The following is a 16,100-nucleotide window of genomic DNA, read 5'->3' on the forward strand; positions in this document are numbered from 1 at the left end:
GACATTAACAGATGAACGTATATTTTAATACAAATTATTATTACTATTATTGATAAATAATAATACATGAAAATGCAAATATCCTAAGATTAGCACCCAAGAAACTCCCTTGTTTTTCGATACTCAGAATCAGACCCACGTGTGCAAAAATATTATACAATTTAATTCCTAATTAACCTGTAAAATTAATAAGAGGAAAATTACACTTCAATAATATTATATTTTTTTGGTTGGATAAGATTTGTTGGAATGCATATTTGTATACCAATATTTTAAATTAAATGTAATCATGTAATGATATTTTCTTTAATTTGATATAGAGAAAATTTGTAATCACTCCCCTTTTCCAAACTCTATTTTCTCCTTACTCCCTACCCCTCTAAATCTTTGCTTTAAATCCCCAAATTTCTAAAATTTTCAAAACATCCTTAATTCGTATAATTTTGGTATGTGACATTGTTATACCTATCGAGTCTGTTCTTGAAAGCATATAGCCCCAAGACATATAGTTACGCAAGGTTTCCAGCCTATATATCATGCTAAAATGATCGTTTATATATATATATATATAGCCCATCATGCTTTCGTATAATAAATTGAACAGTTTACCTCTTTGATCAACGTGTCGTCGGGTTATATCCATCTGGTTTTACAGACTGCTCCTCACAGCCTAACACAACAGATGATTCCTGACGCAGATTCCTTCAACGCCACCTAGCACAACCTTGTTTCGTTTCCTACCTGAATGTGTATAGTAAAGTAGTTCAATTTGAAACTAATACATGAGAGGACAAAAAAGCCTTGGTTCTTTTATTCAAACATACAAAATATTATTACATAATAACCTCATGTAGAAGATGAGAAACTTGTTTAGCTACTTATAGTAGCCGAACTTACAACAAACATAAACTTGAAAGAGAAAATATTACAAATTATTTTGAAGAAAAACGAATAGGTTGAGTGATTCCTTCATCTTCTTTCTGTCTGGTTATTTATAGAAGTCCCTTGCGGATTTGATTTTCGGACTTCAACTCTTGCCATAGCTTTTCTTTATTGCCATCCAGCTGTGTTTGGCACTATCTCTTGAGTGGGCTAAGTGGGTGGTTGAATGGTCCCTGCACCTTTTCTTGATTTGTTTTTTTCTAGATCATTAATCTAGAAATTGCTTATTGTTCTGATTTTATCTCCTGACATAACCAGTAGTTATGCGTTTGTATTATATAAGCTGAGATCTCGTTCTCTTCCTCTTTTAACAGTTTGTAGAGATCTTTTAATTTTACCAGCTGCTTTCTTATTATTTTAATCCGTCTTTTGGATACATTAAGATATGTGGCATACATTTTTCTTTGGTTCCAAATTTCGATTTAAATCTTGTGTGATTTTCTTGTTCCCATTTATTCTTTATTTATAGTTGTCTGTGTAAGGTCCAGGAATTTTTCACGTAACCTGAATGCATGCAATCTAGGGTTTTATTTAAATTATATGTTTAATTATTTTATGCATAATTATTGCTAGATAGGATTTATTTCATGATATTTTAAAAGTTCATGCATTAGGGTTTCTAGATGCATTTCGCGCTCGAACGAGGAACGGAGATAGGGGAATGATCAGGAAAATTATTTCTATTAAATGATTAATTTTTATTAATTAATATAAGATGTTTTAAATGTATTTTTCAAGAAATGAGCTTTGTTGGGTATTTTTACCCGTCAGAGCATATTTTTAACCGGTACGTGAATTTTATCGAAACGCGGGACTTTTTTGAGCTTTGTTGGGCCTATTTTAAGCTTGGTGGGCCTGAGAATCTTTGTAAACTTTTTAAATAACTACTAAAGGCCCATTATTTTATTATTACTTATTTAATTAACCCCTAAACATCCACTAAACATAAACCTAATCATTCCATCAGCCGACACCTCCCCTCACCAGCCTAATCCCTCATGAAGTGCAGCTGAAAACCTCGGCCAAGCTCATCCTTTCAAGAAAAATTCACCCGACAATTTCCCGACGCTCGTTCTTCGATCTCCTTGTGTAGAATTCATCAAGGCACGCTTTGTATCACTTATGTACTCATCACTCACGTTTTATATGCTGATGAATGTGTATGTGTATGAAAAAATCATGATCTATTGCATATCCTTGTGGTTGGTATCGATTTTATGTTGTGCAAGGGGCTGCGGTTTTTGGTTGTTAAGGGGATGAACATGGTGACAAGATGTTGTTTTGGGGATTAGAATCAGTTGCTAGTGGCTGTAGGTTGAAGGGCCTAGAGGTGGTGCTCTTAGACGGCAAGGGTTTCAAGAGGTATGGTGCAAGTTAGGGTAGGTTTGGCTGAAAAGGGGCTGGACCAGACCAAGGTGCGGTCCATGTGGGCTACGATACGAAAAATGGGAAGTAGTGTACTAGGGTTGGTGTAACTAGGAAGGGGCGAAATTCCAGCAGTAGGATGGCTTAATATTCGAAAGTCTACGCGTCTGGTTTTGATGTTTTTAGGACCTTTTAGATGTTTGTAAAGTGTGGTAAAGAGTTGGGAAAATTTTGGTTCAATTTCGAGTCGATTCGGGTTAAAACTGGGATCACGGTCCAAGTTTTAAAACGAATCTATTAAGTTTTTAAATGGGCTCAAGTTTACGTCTAAGATATACTTTTAATATGTTTTGGGATGTTTTAAGGAGTTTGGTAAGCTTCGGGTCAAATTTTAGAGGTATAGGGGTAAATCAGTCATTTTGGATTTTTAGGGGTAAAATGGTCATTTTGCACCCGGGGTGGGATTTTAGTCCTGCCAGCGCCCAGAGCACATTTTATCATGTTTTAAATGTTTAAGCATCATGTTTATGATTTTTATGTAATTACGAAAAAAAACGGTGCATGCTTTGTTTCAAGAAAAAATTACGTATATGCATGTTTTTATTAAGTGGTGAATATGATGATGTTTTTGAAGGACGAGAGTTGATTGTGAATGACGATGTATATGTATATGATGACATGAGATATTATGAGCTGAGGCCAAGGCTCAGTGGACGGGTAATGCTATCGCTGATGTCCCCGCCGCCAGGTACCACCGCTTATAGATGGATCCATCGAATAGAGCTGATACGAAAGTCACAACTAATGAACTGAATTCAAATTAAAAGAAAATGTATATGTATACGATGACATGATGGGACACGCTTTGACACCTTATGATTTTATACGACACGTTTATATTCATGCTTTTAGGTTCATGAAATATATGTTGATTATGATATTTTTCACTGTTGTGTGTCATGTATATGTACTTGTTATCTCTAGTACAGGCTGTGTTGAGTCTTTAGACTCACTAGACGTGTGTGATGCAGGTGAGCATTATATCGAGGGGACTGGAGGTGCCGAACTCTGAGTAGGCAGATCGAGTGGGACGACACGACCCGATGACCACATGATTTCCGCATTTTGATTTATGAGATTTGAGAGGATATAAATATTTTTATACGCTGATTTTGATACGCTGATGATTTTAGAATTTTTACTCGTTTATGTTTATGTATGTTTTTGGATGAGTTTTGGCCATTTTAAACTGCACTATTTTTACTGTCAAATATTTACAATTATTTTTAAATGTTATATTTTTCAATAGAGCGTATGCGTGTCAAAAATTTAAATGTTATTTCGAAAATGTGAGCATTTAAAAAAAATATTTCTGCACTTTTAAATAAGTAAACGTTACAGTTGGTATCAGAGCAAGGGTCGTGTATAGGGTTGTGCCACCGCCAGCTTCTGCCGCTCAGTCTTCAAGCCTCAAGTCTGTAAGCTTTTATGTCTTAAATGTTTTAAATGATTTACTATTATCACCTGCATGTTTACATGATTTACGCTCTACAACGATTTACTGTACATGTTTAACTGTTTTTACGATTTAAGGATATATTATTTTAAAAACTAGATTAATTGCCTGATGGGTTACGTTTATAAATTGGATTGTATTCAGATATGCCTCCAGACATGCTCCCAGTATAGACAGGCAGGATGATATCCCTCAGGGCGGCAGAGGACCTCCACCACCACCGCCAGGAGACCCAGCTACCCGAGTACTTGAGGGGATAGCGAGGCTTATAGAGCAGGCCCAGTTAGCCCAGCAGGCACCCCGACAGCAGACATATGTTTATGAGCAGTTCCGTCGGCTTAACTCGAAAGAGTTCGGGTATAACGCCCCGAAAATTTAAAGGTCCACGCAAACCACATGCGCAAATTATTAAATTCCTTGTGCATTTCAATTAATGGTTTTAATTGCATGGATTAATTATGTTGTGCATATTTGTATGTTTAAAATATATTTTTCTTCATGGTTGCATTAAAATGTATTTTAAAAGGGATATTCGAGTTGCGATCGAGGAACGGAGATCGAGAGCTGAAAAATAGAAAATGTTTTTATTAAATAATTGTTTTTAATTATTTAAATTAAGCATGATGGTTTTTTTTATTTTTGAAAATAAGGGGTTTTGAGGTGATTTTATACGCCGGGACGTAAATTTTATCGGTGTTGCTTTTTCAACAAAAACTCGAATGTTTTGGCAACCCGGCTAATAAATTCACAAACTTATTTTAAGAAAGCTATTTTTAATATTTTAATTAACCTCCTAATGGGCCTAATTAACTACCTAATGGGCCTAAGCTTGGTTAGTGTTTTATTTAGCTATTTAAAGTGCAATTTCTCCCCATTATTTCCACAACTACACACGGCCACACAATTTTAATCAACTCAAACTCTCCCCATCCCACCTTGTACACGATACACACACACAAAATAATTTGAAGAAAAGTTCAAAAGTTGCAAAGGGTTTCAAGCCATCGTCTTCTCTCCGCCGTTCTTCGATTCGTCAACGTAAAATCGTGCGTTAAAAACGCAAAGGCACGCCATATTCTCCTTTTACTCATCATCACACCATATTACGTAATTGTTTATGAAATTGCATGAAAATAAGCCACACAATTCACAATTTTCGCAACTATTCACATGCATGTGTTTAACTCTTGTTTGTGGATTCAAAAGCATGTTTATATGATATTTAAGGGGCTGCCATGAATTAAGATATGAATAAGCATGTATTTCAACAAGTTTAAAGGTTTAGAATAGCACACAAAGGCAACTAATCGCTGCACAAAAACAGAAACAGTAAGCTGGAAACACTTCTCACGATTTGGGGCGTCATGGATTGGTTTATGGGTTAGGTGTTGCATGGCCTAGCTTGGGCCACACCTGGGTCTTGGTTTGGGTCAGGGGAAGAGTCCTAGCCACGCTAGGACTCGAGACCATGGGTTGGGGAGGAGTCCTTATCAAGGAGGACTCCACCCGAGAGCTTCTATGGGCAGCGCAGGGGGATCGGCGTGTGCAGGGAGGAGGGGCTCGGCCAGAGGGCTTGTTCTGGGCTAGGTTAGGTCCTTAGGGTCCTAGAGGGATGCTAGAGGGATTGGTTCAGGGTCTGGTATGGTTTGGTTTAGCTAGGGCCGAGCAAGAACATGAAACCATGAGGAGAAGCCATTAGCGCATGGTTGTTGTGCAGAGTTCAGTGGGACGTCCAAGGGCTTGGGCTAGGTCTGGGCTGGGTCTGGGCATGGTCCAGGGTGGTTTGGGGCAGGTTGTGTCAAGTGGTTATGGGCTGGAAGTGTCCTAGTTAGGCTAGGAGTCCTAAATATCCTAGGAGAAGCACACACGTACACATGCAGGTTTTTGGGCCAAGTTCCAGGACATTTTTGGAGCGGGCCAGGGCTGGTTTTTGGGCTGGGCTTGGTCAAGAGGGTCCCTAGGTGGGTTGGCTAGGTTTTGGCTCAAAGTGGCTCGGGCGTGGCTCGAATAAATTGAGAGATGGCTCGACGTGTTCGTCGATGTGTCAAAAACGAAAATTTAAGAAGAAAAAATTGATCCAAGGGTCCACGGGGGTGGCTCATGACTTGGAAAGGTAGAATAAATCATAAAAAGGTTATGTTTAAAATTTGGGGTCAAAATAACGAGTTTTGGATTTATTCGAGATTTAATCGCGGCACGAAACGCTAATTAACGAGTTAATTAGAAAGCCTAGTTTTAAACTTCATAAAATTATGAAAAATTAGGTTTAGGCTTAAATATTTATTATAAGTCTAAGTTTTTAATTTGGGAATTTTATATTAAGGTTTGGTTTAATTCGGGATTAAAACGCATTAATACGTCACATTTAAAGATTAATTTAAAAGTCCTCGATTTAAGCGAAATAAAAATATGGAAAAATTCATGTAGGCTTAAATAATTATTGGGACATGTTAGAGTCAATGGAATTAAGAAAATGTCAAAAACTGTGAAATTTTACGTCCAGGGGTAAAACGGTCTTTTTACACCTAAAAATTAGTAAACGTCATGGCAGTGTCCTGAATGCTGTTTTATATGCTAATATGATTATTTTCAATGATTATGGATGTTTATATGTTCATATGTCAATTTTAAATGTTTATGGATTTTTAAGATAATATGTTTGATGTTTCATGATTTAATATGCTAAAACGTTTATTTTAAATATTTATGATTTAAATGTTTATTTTAAACGTTTACGATGTTAAAATATTTATATTAAAATGTTCATCGATGTTTATGATTTTTAATATGTTAAGTTATGATTTTTAAATGTCTATGATTTTTATAATTTAAATATGGGCATTTAAAAGACATGTTGCATGCTTGGTTTCAAAATAAAAATGATATTATATGCATGTTTTTATTAAGTGATGATAACATGTTGAAGGACGTGAAGGGATTGTGACTACTACATGTTGGAAATATCGTGAGGGTTATGGTCCCAGTGGGAGCCCGACGATCGTGTTTCCGTTGATACGAATACGAATACGATGATATGATTGGAGATGTCGTAAGGGGAGAAGGCCCCAGAGGGAGCCCATTTATGGGAAAAGGCCCCATAGGGAGCCCCGACGATCGTATTTCCAATGACATGATATGTTAATACGTAGGCCAAGGCCCTAGTTGACCGGTGAGAGTGTTGCTGGTGTCCCCGCCGCCCAGTACTGTGGTTTCTTTAGATTGATCCATCGCCCAATACGTTTAAGAATACGAGTCACAATCACGATCTGAATTCAACAAGCACGAACATGAACATGAATACGAATATGAATATGGATACGAATATGGATATGCATATGAATATGAATACGAATATGAATATGAATATGTTTATATTTTTATGAAAATGTTTTTATGCATCATGAAAATGTTTACGAAAATGTTTAAGTTTAAGTTTATGCATCTTCATGAAAATGATATTTTAAGTACAAGTATTTTTTACCGTTATATGTTAACTGTATTACGTATTACTTGTTATCAAGAATATGATGTGTTGAGTCTTTAGACTCACTAGGTGTGATTGATGCAGGTGATTATGATAATATGTTAATGGAGGTCTTGATGGTTGATCTGACTGGACTGGAGGTGCACATAATCCGAGGACCGACGCTAGTTTTCCGCACTAGTTATGATTCATGATTTTAAGTTATGTTGAAGATGTCTTTACGACCTTTATTTATGTTACGAGAGATTTTTGAGAGGTTATAGTATGGGCTATACTTTTCAAATAATGTTTTTGGGTTTATAAAATAGTTGGTTGTTTTACTTTTAAAATGGTTCCAAAATATTTTATGATTCGGCCAAATGCTACGTGAGGTTTGGAAAAAAAAATTTCTAGTACTTTTTAAGAAAACGAATAAGCAGACGTTTCATCGGGGGTACCACCGATCCATTCGTGGCAGAGGGATGGATTATGTCTCTGGAGTTGCATTTTAAGTACCTACAGATGAGAGATGGCGACCGGGCTAGGTGCGCCATTTATATGCTGAGGGATGACACGTCTCTATGGTGGGAGGGAGCTGCACATGCAGTGGATGTGGCAACTCTCACTTGGGCTAGATTTAAGGAGATGTTCTTTGGGAAGTATTTTCCAGCTGACGTCAGGGGCCGCTTGATGGGGGAGTTTATGAGTCTCAGCAGGGGGACTCGTCTGTGGCGGAGTTTATCCGCAAGTTCGACAGCCGTTGCCATTTTGTGCCCATGATAGCGAGAGATGCCGCCCAAAAGCTGAGGCATTTCTTAGATGGACTGAGACCCACCTTTCGTCCAGACGTCATGCTGATGAGGCCGGCAGGTTATGATGAGGCCACTGCCTGCGCTTTTCAGGCGGAGCAGGCTCTGTGGGACATAGACTTTGAGATGCAGAGGAAGCGGTATCAGACTCGGTCCAGCTCCAAGCCTCAGAAGAAGCAGTTTACTGGGCCACAGAGGTAGCAGGGGCAGCAGGAGCCCAAGTGACAGTTTGGGAGGCCCCAGCAGGAGAGACCTCCTCAGGCGCCAGGGGCCTGCCAGCCTTGCAGTCAGTGCAACAGGTTCCATTTTGACGAGTGCAAGTGGGAATCTTTAAATGCTTCATTTGCGGACAGGAAAGCCATAAAGCAGTAAATTGCCCTAGGAACAAGGGCCCACTACTAGGAGAACTTATTTGATGCATGCCGAGGAGGCCGAAGCAGAGTCAGACTCGACATTGATTACTGGTAACCCTTATGTTTAAGATTTTGATTTGTTGCTTGATTGCATGGGTTATATGTTTGTGATGAGAATTTATTTGTGCGAATTAATAACATAGAACGAATTATGATGCATGTTCTACAAAGTTGGGATTAAGAATTTAATTGCTTGATTTGAGAAATCTTAGAGACCCAATTGTAATAACAAATAAATTGAGGACTTAGTTGCTAGAAATCGAGATTTTTGGGGAATACTTTCGAAACGTCTTAATTTTGAGGATTTAATTTTGACTTTTCGAAATTTTTCAATTTTTGGGATTAGAATTCGAAAATGAGGAAAAGTCGTATTGCAATTTCGAAATTTTTTAGAGGGGTCATGTTGCAATTCTCGAAAAGTTGAAGGACCAAAGTGTAATTTTCGAAGCTTTGAAGGGCTAATTTGTAATTTTCGAGATTTCGAGGGTTAAACTTCGAAGTTTTTGTAGAATATTTGGGTTAATCGTTGAAATTTTTGAGGATTTTGGGTTAAATTCCGGTAAGAAATTCTTTAAGTTTAACACTATTAGATTTGATGATATGTTTTGTCGCAGGAAAGATATATATTGCAGGCGTAGCCACGCATGCATTGCTAGATTCAGGGGCTACACATTCGTTTATATTCGAATCTTTTGTCTAGCGACTAGGAATCATACCAGTAGCGATGGATTCAGGGTTCAGAGTATCGATCTCATCCGGGGATCAGATATCTCTTCCCAGAAAGTGAAGAGATTGGAGCTTCGGTTACAAAAATATACAGTGCATGCAGATTTGATAGTACTGGTAGGCCATTTGTTTTCGAGGCAGCCACACACCACCAGTTGTCGCACGTCATTTCCTGCATGTGTGGGAGGAAGCTTATCAAGAGAGGCTGCCAGGCATTCTTAGCCAGCATTGTATCTGACAGAGCCAGTCACTCAGAGGCTCGGGGACGTCGATGTAGTCAGTGAGTTCCCCAATGTGTTCCCTGACAATGTTTCAGGCATTCCACCAGACAGAGAGGTGGAATTCTCTATTGAGCTCATGCCAAAGGACAATACCAATATCTAAGGCACCCTACCGTCTAGCACTCAACGAGATGAGAGAACTGAAAGATCAGATACATGATTTGCTAGATAAGGTTTTCATTCGCCCTAGTTTTTCTCCATGGGGCACAACAGTTCTGTTTGTCAAGAAGAAGGATGACAGCATGTGATTGTGCAATGACTACCGAGAGCTGAACAAAGTCACAGTCAAGAATAAGTATCTGTTGCCAATGATCGAGGACTTGTTTGATCATCTTCAAGGAGCATCTGTGTTCTCAAAGATAGACCTTCAATCCGAATACCTCCAGCTGAAAGTGAGGGAGTCTGATGTGCATAAGATAGCCTTCCGGACGCGATACGAGCACTATGAGTTTTTTGTGATGCCCTTCGTCTTGACGAACACGCCAGCGATCTTCATAGATCTCTTGAATCGTGTGTTTCAACCATACTTGGATCAGTTCGTCATAGTTTTCATTGATGATATCCTAATCTATACGAAGAGCAGGGAGGAGCACAATCAGCATCTGAAGACCGTACTGCAGACTCTACAGGACAGATGGTTGTATGCCAAGTTCAGTAAGTACGAGTTCTGGCTTGACAGGGTGGCCACATCATATCTCAAGATGGTATAGATGTCGAACCCAGTAAGGTCGAGGCAATCAGAGATTGGTCAGTGCCTAAGAGCATGACAGAGATCCGTATCTTCTTGGGACTAGCTGGTTACTGCAGGAAGTTCATTCAGGGCTTCTCTTCTATTGCGGTGTCTATGACCGCCTTGACGAAGAAGAATGCCAAGTTTATTTGGGGATCTAAGTGTCAAGAGAGCTTTGACAGATTGAAGCTAGCATTGACCACAGCACCAGGTTCTAGCTATGTCATCAGTGCAGGGAGAGTTTGTGGTACATACAGATGCATCGAAGCTCGGTTTGGGTGCGGTTATGATGCAGCAGGACAGAGTGATAGCCTACGCGTCTAGATAGCTTAAGGTCCATGAGAAGAATTATACGACTCATGAACTCGAGCTAGCAGCAGTGGTATTTTCTCTGAAGATCTGGAGACACTATCTGTATGGGGAGAAGTGCAGGATTTTTACTGACCACAAAAGCCTAAAGTACTTCTTCACACAGAAAGAGCTGAATATGCAACAGAGGAGGTAGCTTGAGCTGGGGAAGGATTATGATTGTCACATTAGCTACCATCCGAATAAGGCTAATGTGGTTACAGACGCTTTGAGCATGAAGCACTGGAGTGATTGCTCATTTGTCAGTGCAGAGACCGCTACGGGCTGAGATTCAGAGATTTGAGCTTGTAGTTTATGCCAGGGGCGAGGCCCCAAATCTTACTACTATGACAGTACAGCCAACTCTGAGAGACAGAATTCGAGCAGTGCAGACTTTTGACAGACAGTTACAGAAGTGGAGACAGAGGGACGAGGCTAAGGGCCAGAGAGTGTATGCAGTTGTGAACGACATAGTCAGATATAGAGACCGCCTATGGGTTCCTGACAGGGATTCCCTTCGAGCAGATATCTTGAACGAGGCCCACAACACCCCGTACTCCATCCACCCAGGGAGTACGAAGATGTATAAGGATCTACAGACTCTTTATTAGTGGCCGGGCATGAAGTGAGATATTCTGCGATTCCTCTTCGAGTGTTTGACTTGTCAGCATGTCAAGGCGGAGCATCAGAGACCCGCAGGGAAGCTGAGACCACTCCCTATCCCTGAGTGGAAATGAGAGAATATTTACATGGATTTTGTGACAGGGCTTCTGAGGACTACTGGAGGATTCAACGCCATCTGGGTGATTGTTGATCGGCTCACTAAATCAGCTCACTTTCTACCGATCAAGAAGACCTTCACCATGACTCGGTGCGCATAGCTGTACATCAGAGAGATAGTCAGATTGCACAGGATTCCAGTGTCTATCGTGTCAGATAGGGATCTGAGGTTCACGTTTGCGTTCTGAAAGAGTCTCCATCAGGTGTTGGGTACGAAGTTATAGTTCAGTACTGCTTTTTATCCTCAGACAGACGGACAGTCAGAGGGTGATTAAAATTATGGATGACCTACTCCGAGCTTGCATGATCGACTTCCAGGGCAGCTGGGAGCCGAAGTTACCTCTTATGGAGTTCAGTTACAAAAAAATTTATTAGCCATCGATCGGTATGGCTCCATATGAGGCACTGTACGGGAGGAAGTGTAGGTCGCCAGTTTATTGGGATGAGGTAGGAGAGCGAGCAGAGTTGGATCCGGACATTGTTAGGCAGACAGCTAGAGTTAGTGGGCAGGATTCGAGACAGGATGAGAACCGCACAAAACCGTCAGAAGAGCTATGCAGATCAGAGGCGGTGAGATCTTGAGTTCGCAGTAGGGGATCGTGTTTTTGTGAAGGTCGCACCAATGAAGGGTGTGATGAGGTTCGGGAAGAAGGGTAAGCTTAGCCCTAGATTCATAGGACCCTTTGATATTCTAGAGAGAATGGGGACACTTGCTTACAGAGTTGCATTTCCGTCGAATCTGACGGAATTTCATAATGTGTTCCACCTCTCTATGATGCAGAAGTACATGTCTAATCCTTCACATGTGCTGAACTATGAGCCACTTCAGCTAACGCCGCACCTGTCATTCGAGGAGAAACCCACTCAGATACGGGACATGCAGGAGAAGAGGCTCCGGAACAAGGTGATCCAGATGGTCAAGGTCAAGTGCATGAATCATTCCAAGGAAGAGGCTACTTGGGAGACCGCGACCGAGATGAGGAGTCGCTACCCTGAGTTATTTGGTACGTTCTAAATTTCGAGGACGAAATTTTATTCAAGGGGGGGAGTTGTAAGGTCCATGAATTTAATTCACGTAACCTGAATGCATGCAATCTAGGGTTTTATTTGAATTATGTGTTTAATTATTTTTATGCTTTTTATGCATAACTATTACATGATAGGATTTATTTCAGGATATTTTAAAAGTTCATGCATTGGGTTTCTAGATGCATTTCGCGCTCGAACGAGGAACGGAGATCGGTGAATTGTCAAAAAAATTATTTTTATTATATGAATAATTATTATTATTTAATATAAGATGTTTTAAATGTATTTTTCAAGAAATGAGTTTTTTTGGTTATTTTTCCTGCCGGAACATATTTTTAACCGGTACGTGAATTTTATCGAAACGGATGACTTTTTGAAGGTTCAGACAATAATTTTAAAAACGTACATAAATGAAATATTTTTCGGGAGTTTGTTTGGACTTGTTGGGCCTATTTTAAGCTTGGTGGGCCCGATACTCTTTGTAAACTTTTTAAATAACAACTAAAGGCCCATTATTTTATTATTACCTATTTAATTAACACCTAAACATCCACTAAACTTAAACCTATCAGTCCATCAGCCGAAACCTCCCCTCAACAGCGTCATCTCTCGTGAAGTGCAGTTGAAAACCTCGGCCAAGCTCATTCCTTTCAAGAAAAATTGACCCGACAATTTCTTGACTCTCGTTCTTCGATCTTCTTGTGTAGAAATCATCAAGGCACGCTTTGTATCATTTCTGTACTCATCACTCACGTTTTATATTCTGATAACTGTGTATGTGCATGAAAAAATCATGATCTATTGCATATCCTTGTGGCTGGTATCGGTTTGAGGCGTTGCATGCGATTTCATGCTTTCTACTCACGTTTTTTTTATGTTGTGCAAGGGGCTGCGGTTTTTGGTTGTTAATGGGCTTAACATGGTGACAAGATGTTGTTTTGAGGATTAGAATCGGTTGCTGGTGGCTGTAGGTTGAAGGGCCGAGAGGTGGTGCTCTTAGACGGCAAGGGTTTCAAGAGGTATGGTGCAAGTTAGGGTAGACTCGGCTGAAAAGAGGCCTGAGTTAGAGCAAGGTGCAGTCCATGAGGGTTTAACCGAGGTCCAGGGGAAGCCCCAATACATCTGGTCACGGGTGGAAGAAGGTTCCCTAGGTTAGAAGCCATTGCGTTTTAAGCGAGGCGCGGCCGTGTGTTTTCAATGGTTCGAGAGGTGCGCTTCGCTGGGGCTGGGACCGTGAGTCCAGTGGGTTCATAGGGGTCCTAGGGTGGTCTAGGGAGGGCTGAGTTGGGGCTGGTCTCATCGGTTGTGGGCCAGGATGCGAAGAATGGGAAGTAGTGTACTTGGGTTGGTGTAACTAGGAAGGGGCGAAATTCCAGCAGTAGGATGGCTTAATATTTGAAAGTTTAGGGGTCTGGTTTTGAGGTTTTTAGGACCTTTTAGATGTTTATAAGGTGTGGTAGAGAGTTGAGAAAATTTTGCTTAAGTTTCGAGTCGATTCGGGTTAAAACCGAGACCCCGGTCCAAGTTTTAAAACGAATCGAATTAAGTTTTGAAATGAGCTCTAGTTTAGGTATAAGAAATAATTTTAATATGTTTTGGGATGTTTTAAGGAGTTTGGTAAGATTAGGGTCAAATTTTAGAGGTCCAGGGGTAAATCGGTCATTTTGGGTTTCCAGGCACCCGGGGTGAGATTTTAGTCCTGGCAGCGCCCAAAGCACATTTTATCATGTTTTAAATGTTTCTGCATCATGTTTATGATTTTAATGTAATTACGAAAAATACAATGCATGTTTGGTTTCAAGAAAAAATTACGTATGTGAATGTTTTTATTAAGTGCTGGATATGATGATGTTTTTGAATGATGAGAGTTGGTTGTGACTGACGATGTATATGTATACGATGACATGAGATATTATGAGCTGAGGCCAAGGCTCAGTGGACGGGTAATGTTGTCGTTGATGTCCCCGCCGCCGTGTACCGCAAGTTTATAGATGGATCCATCGAATAGAGCTGATACGAAAGTCACAACTAATGAACTGAATTCAAATTAAAAGAAATGAATACGTATACGATGACATGATGGGACATGCTTTGATACATTATGATTTTATACGACACGTTTATGTTCATGCTTTTAGGTTCATGACATATATTTTGATTATTGTATTTTTCACTGTTGTGTGTCATGTATATGTACTTGTTATCTCTGGTATAGGCGTGTTGAGTCTTTAGACTCACTAGGCGTGTGTAATGCAGGTGAGCATGATATCGAGGGGACTGGAGGTGCCGAACTATGAGTAGGCAGACCGAGTGGGGCGACACGACCCGAGGACCACATGATTTCCGCATTTTGATTTATGAGATTTGAGAGGATATGAACATTTTCATACGCTGGTTTTGATACGCTGATAATTTTAGAATTTTTACTTGTTTATGTTTACGTATGTTTTTGGATGAGTTTTGGTCATTTTAAACTGCACTATTTTTACTATCAAATATTTACGATTATTTTTAAATGTTATATTTTTCAGTCGAGCGCATGCGTGCCAAACATTTAAATGTTATTTCGAAAATGTGAGCTTTTTTAAAAAAAATTCCGCACTTTTAAATAATTATACGTTACAGTTTGGGTCCAAGTTTTCTTGGTCATTAGTGGGTTTATCACATGCCCACTATCTCCTGTCGGAGAATCTTTTAACTTTTGTAATCCCCAAAGAAAAGTGATAGTATTCATATGCCCACTTATTTTTGTCGAGGAATCTTAAACTTTTGGTGTCCTTGAGAAAAACGTGGTTGTGGTCCTTCACCACTTGGTCATGTTTCTGCAAGATGCATCCTTTCTCACCGTGGTCTGAAACCCTTGCCAAATTCTGGCTCCTTCTGGTTTGGGCATTTGGCAGATCTGTTCTAACCATCTTCCCACATGAGCCATATTGTAGAATTTTCGACGAGTCTCTTTACTCCCCGGTAGCTTGCTGTTCCACAAAAGATTTATTTTCTTTTCGAATAAATCTTCTGCAAAACTTCTTGTTTTTCCCGTCATGGTATTTAATAGGAATGATCCATTTACAAAATTGTGATAAAATTGAAACGGAAATTTTACCTTGTCCATCTCAGTTAGACAGACCCATAAACCCCATGCTCTTCTGGTTGAAATGTTATCTTCAGTTATTGAAGCAACAAGGGGTGTTTCTTATGTCGGAGGATCTTTGATAAATTTTTTAATATTAACATCCGGCCTCTTTAACTTGATGAAATGAAAGGATTCCTGAGAACCTTTTCCTGCTGATTCTGCTGTTGTACTGAAAAAGTATAGCTCCAGAATGTCTCCTCTGTACAATTAGTCGTTATTTGCCCATGTTTCATGCACGGCTTCCTGGATCCATTTAGGTAGTCCTGAAATTTGTGGGAAGCTTGGTGATGTGGGGTATAAACTGAGGCAAGATGTGAGAACCCGAATTTACAGCATTCAAGCAGCAATGCAAATTTCCAGCAGAAGCTATTCCAGCATTCCAGCAGCAATGCAAAATTCAAGCAGAAGCTAATATTTCAGAAGCTGGTATTTTTCCAGCAGATTAGAATCCAGCAGCAAACCACAGATAAAATCCAGCAGCAGCAGCACGAAATTCCAGCAGACAGTTACTAATTTAGCCCATGACTTGTAACTGAAGCATTTAACACAGAATAAAGATTGTTAG

At 39.7% G+C, this 16,100-nt stretch overlaps 1 protein-coding gene across 1 annotated transcript; it reads left to right on the forward strand.

The window, feature by feature from the left end:
- The first annotated feature begins 11,995 nt into the window (after nt 1-11,995).
- On the forward strand, nt 11,996-12,388 carry LOC142519623 (uncharacterized). The gene has a single exon (XM_075622661.1). The coding sequence runs from the start codon at nt 11,996-11,998 to the stop codon at nt 12,386-12,388; it is 393 nt and encodes a 130-aa protein (XP_075478776.1).
- The last annotated feature ends 3,712 nt before the right edge of the window (nt 12,389-16,100 follow it).

The sequence above is a fragment of the Primulina tabacum genome, chromosome 11, assembly GCF_025594145.1.
Source record: "Primulina tabacum isolate GXHZ01 chromosome 11, ASM2559414v2, whole genome shotgun sequence".
NCBI classification, from domain to species: Eukaryota; Viridiplantae; Streptophyta; class Magnoliopsida; order Lamiales; family Gesneriaceae; genus Primulina; species Primulina tabacum.

Excerpts from the sequence above, each read along its gene's own strand:
- LOC142519623 (XM_075622661.1), top strand. The coding sequence starts at position 11,996 with ATGAAGGGTGTGATGAGGTTCGGGAAGAAGGGTAAGCTTAGCCCTAGA.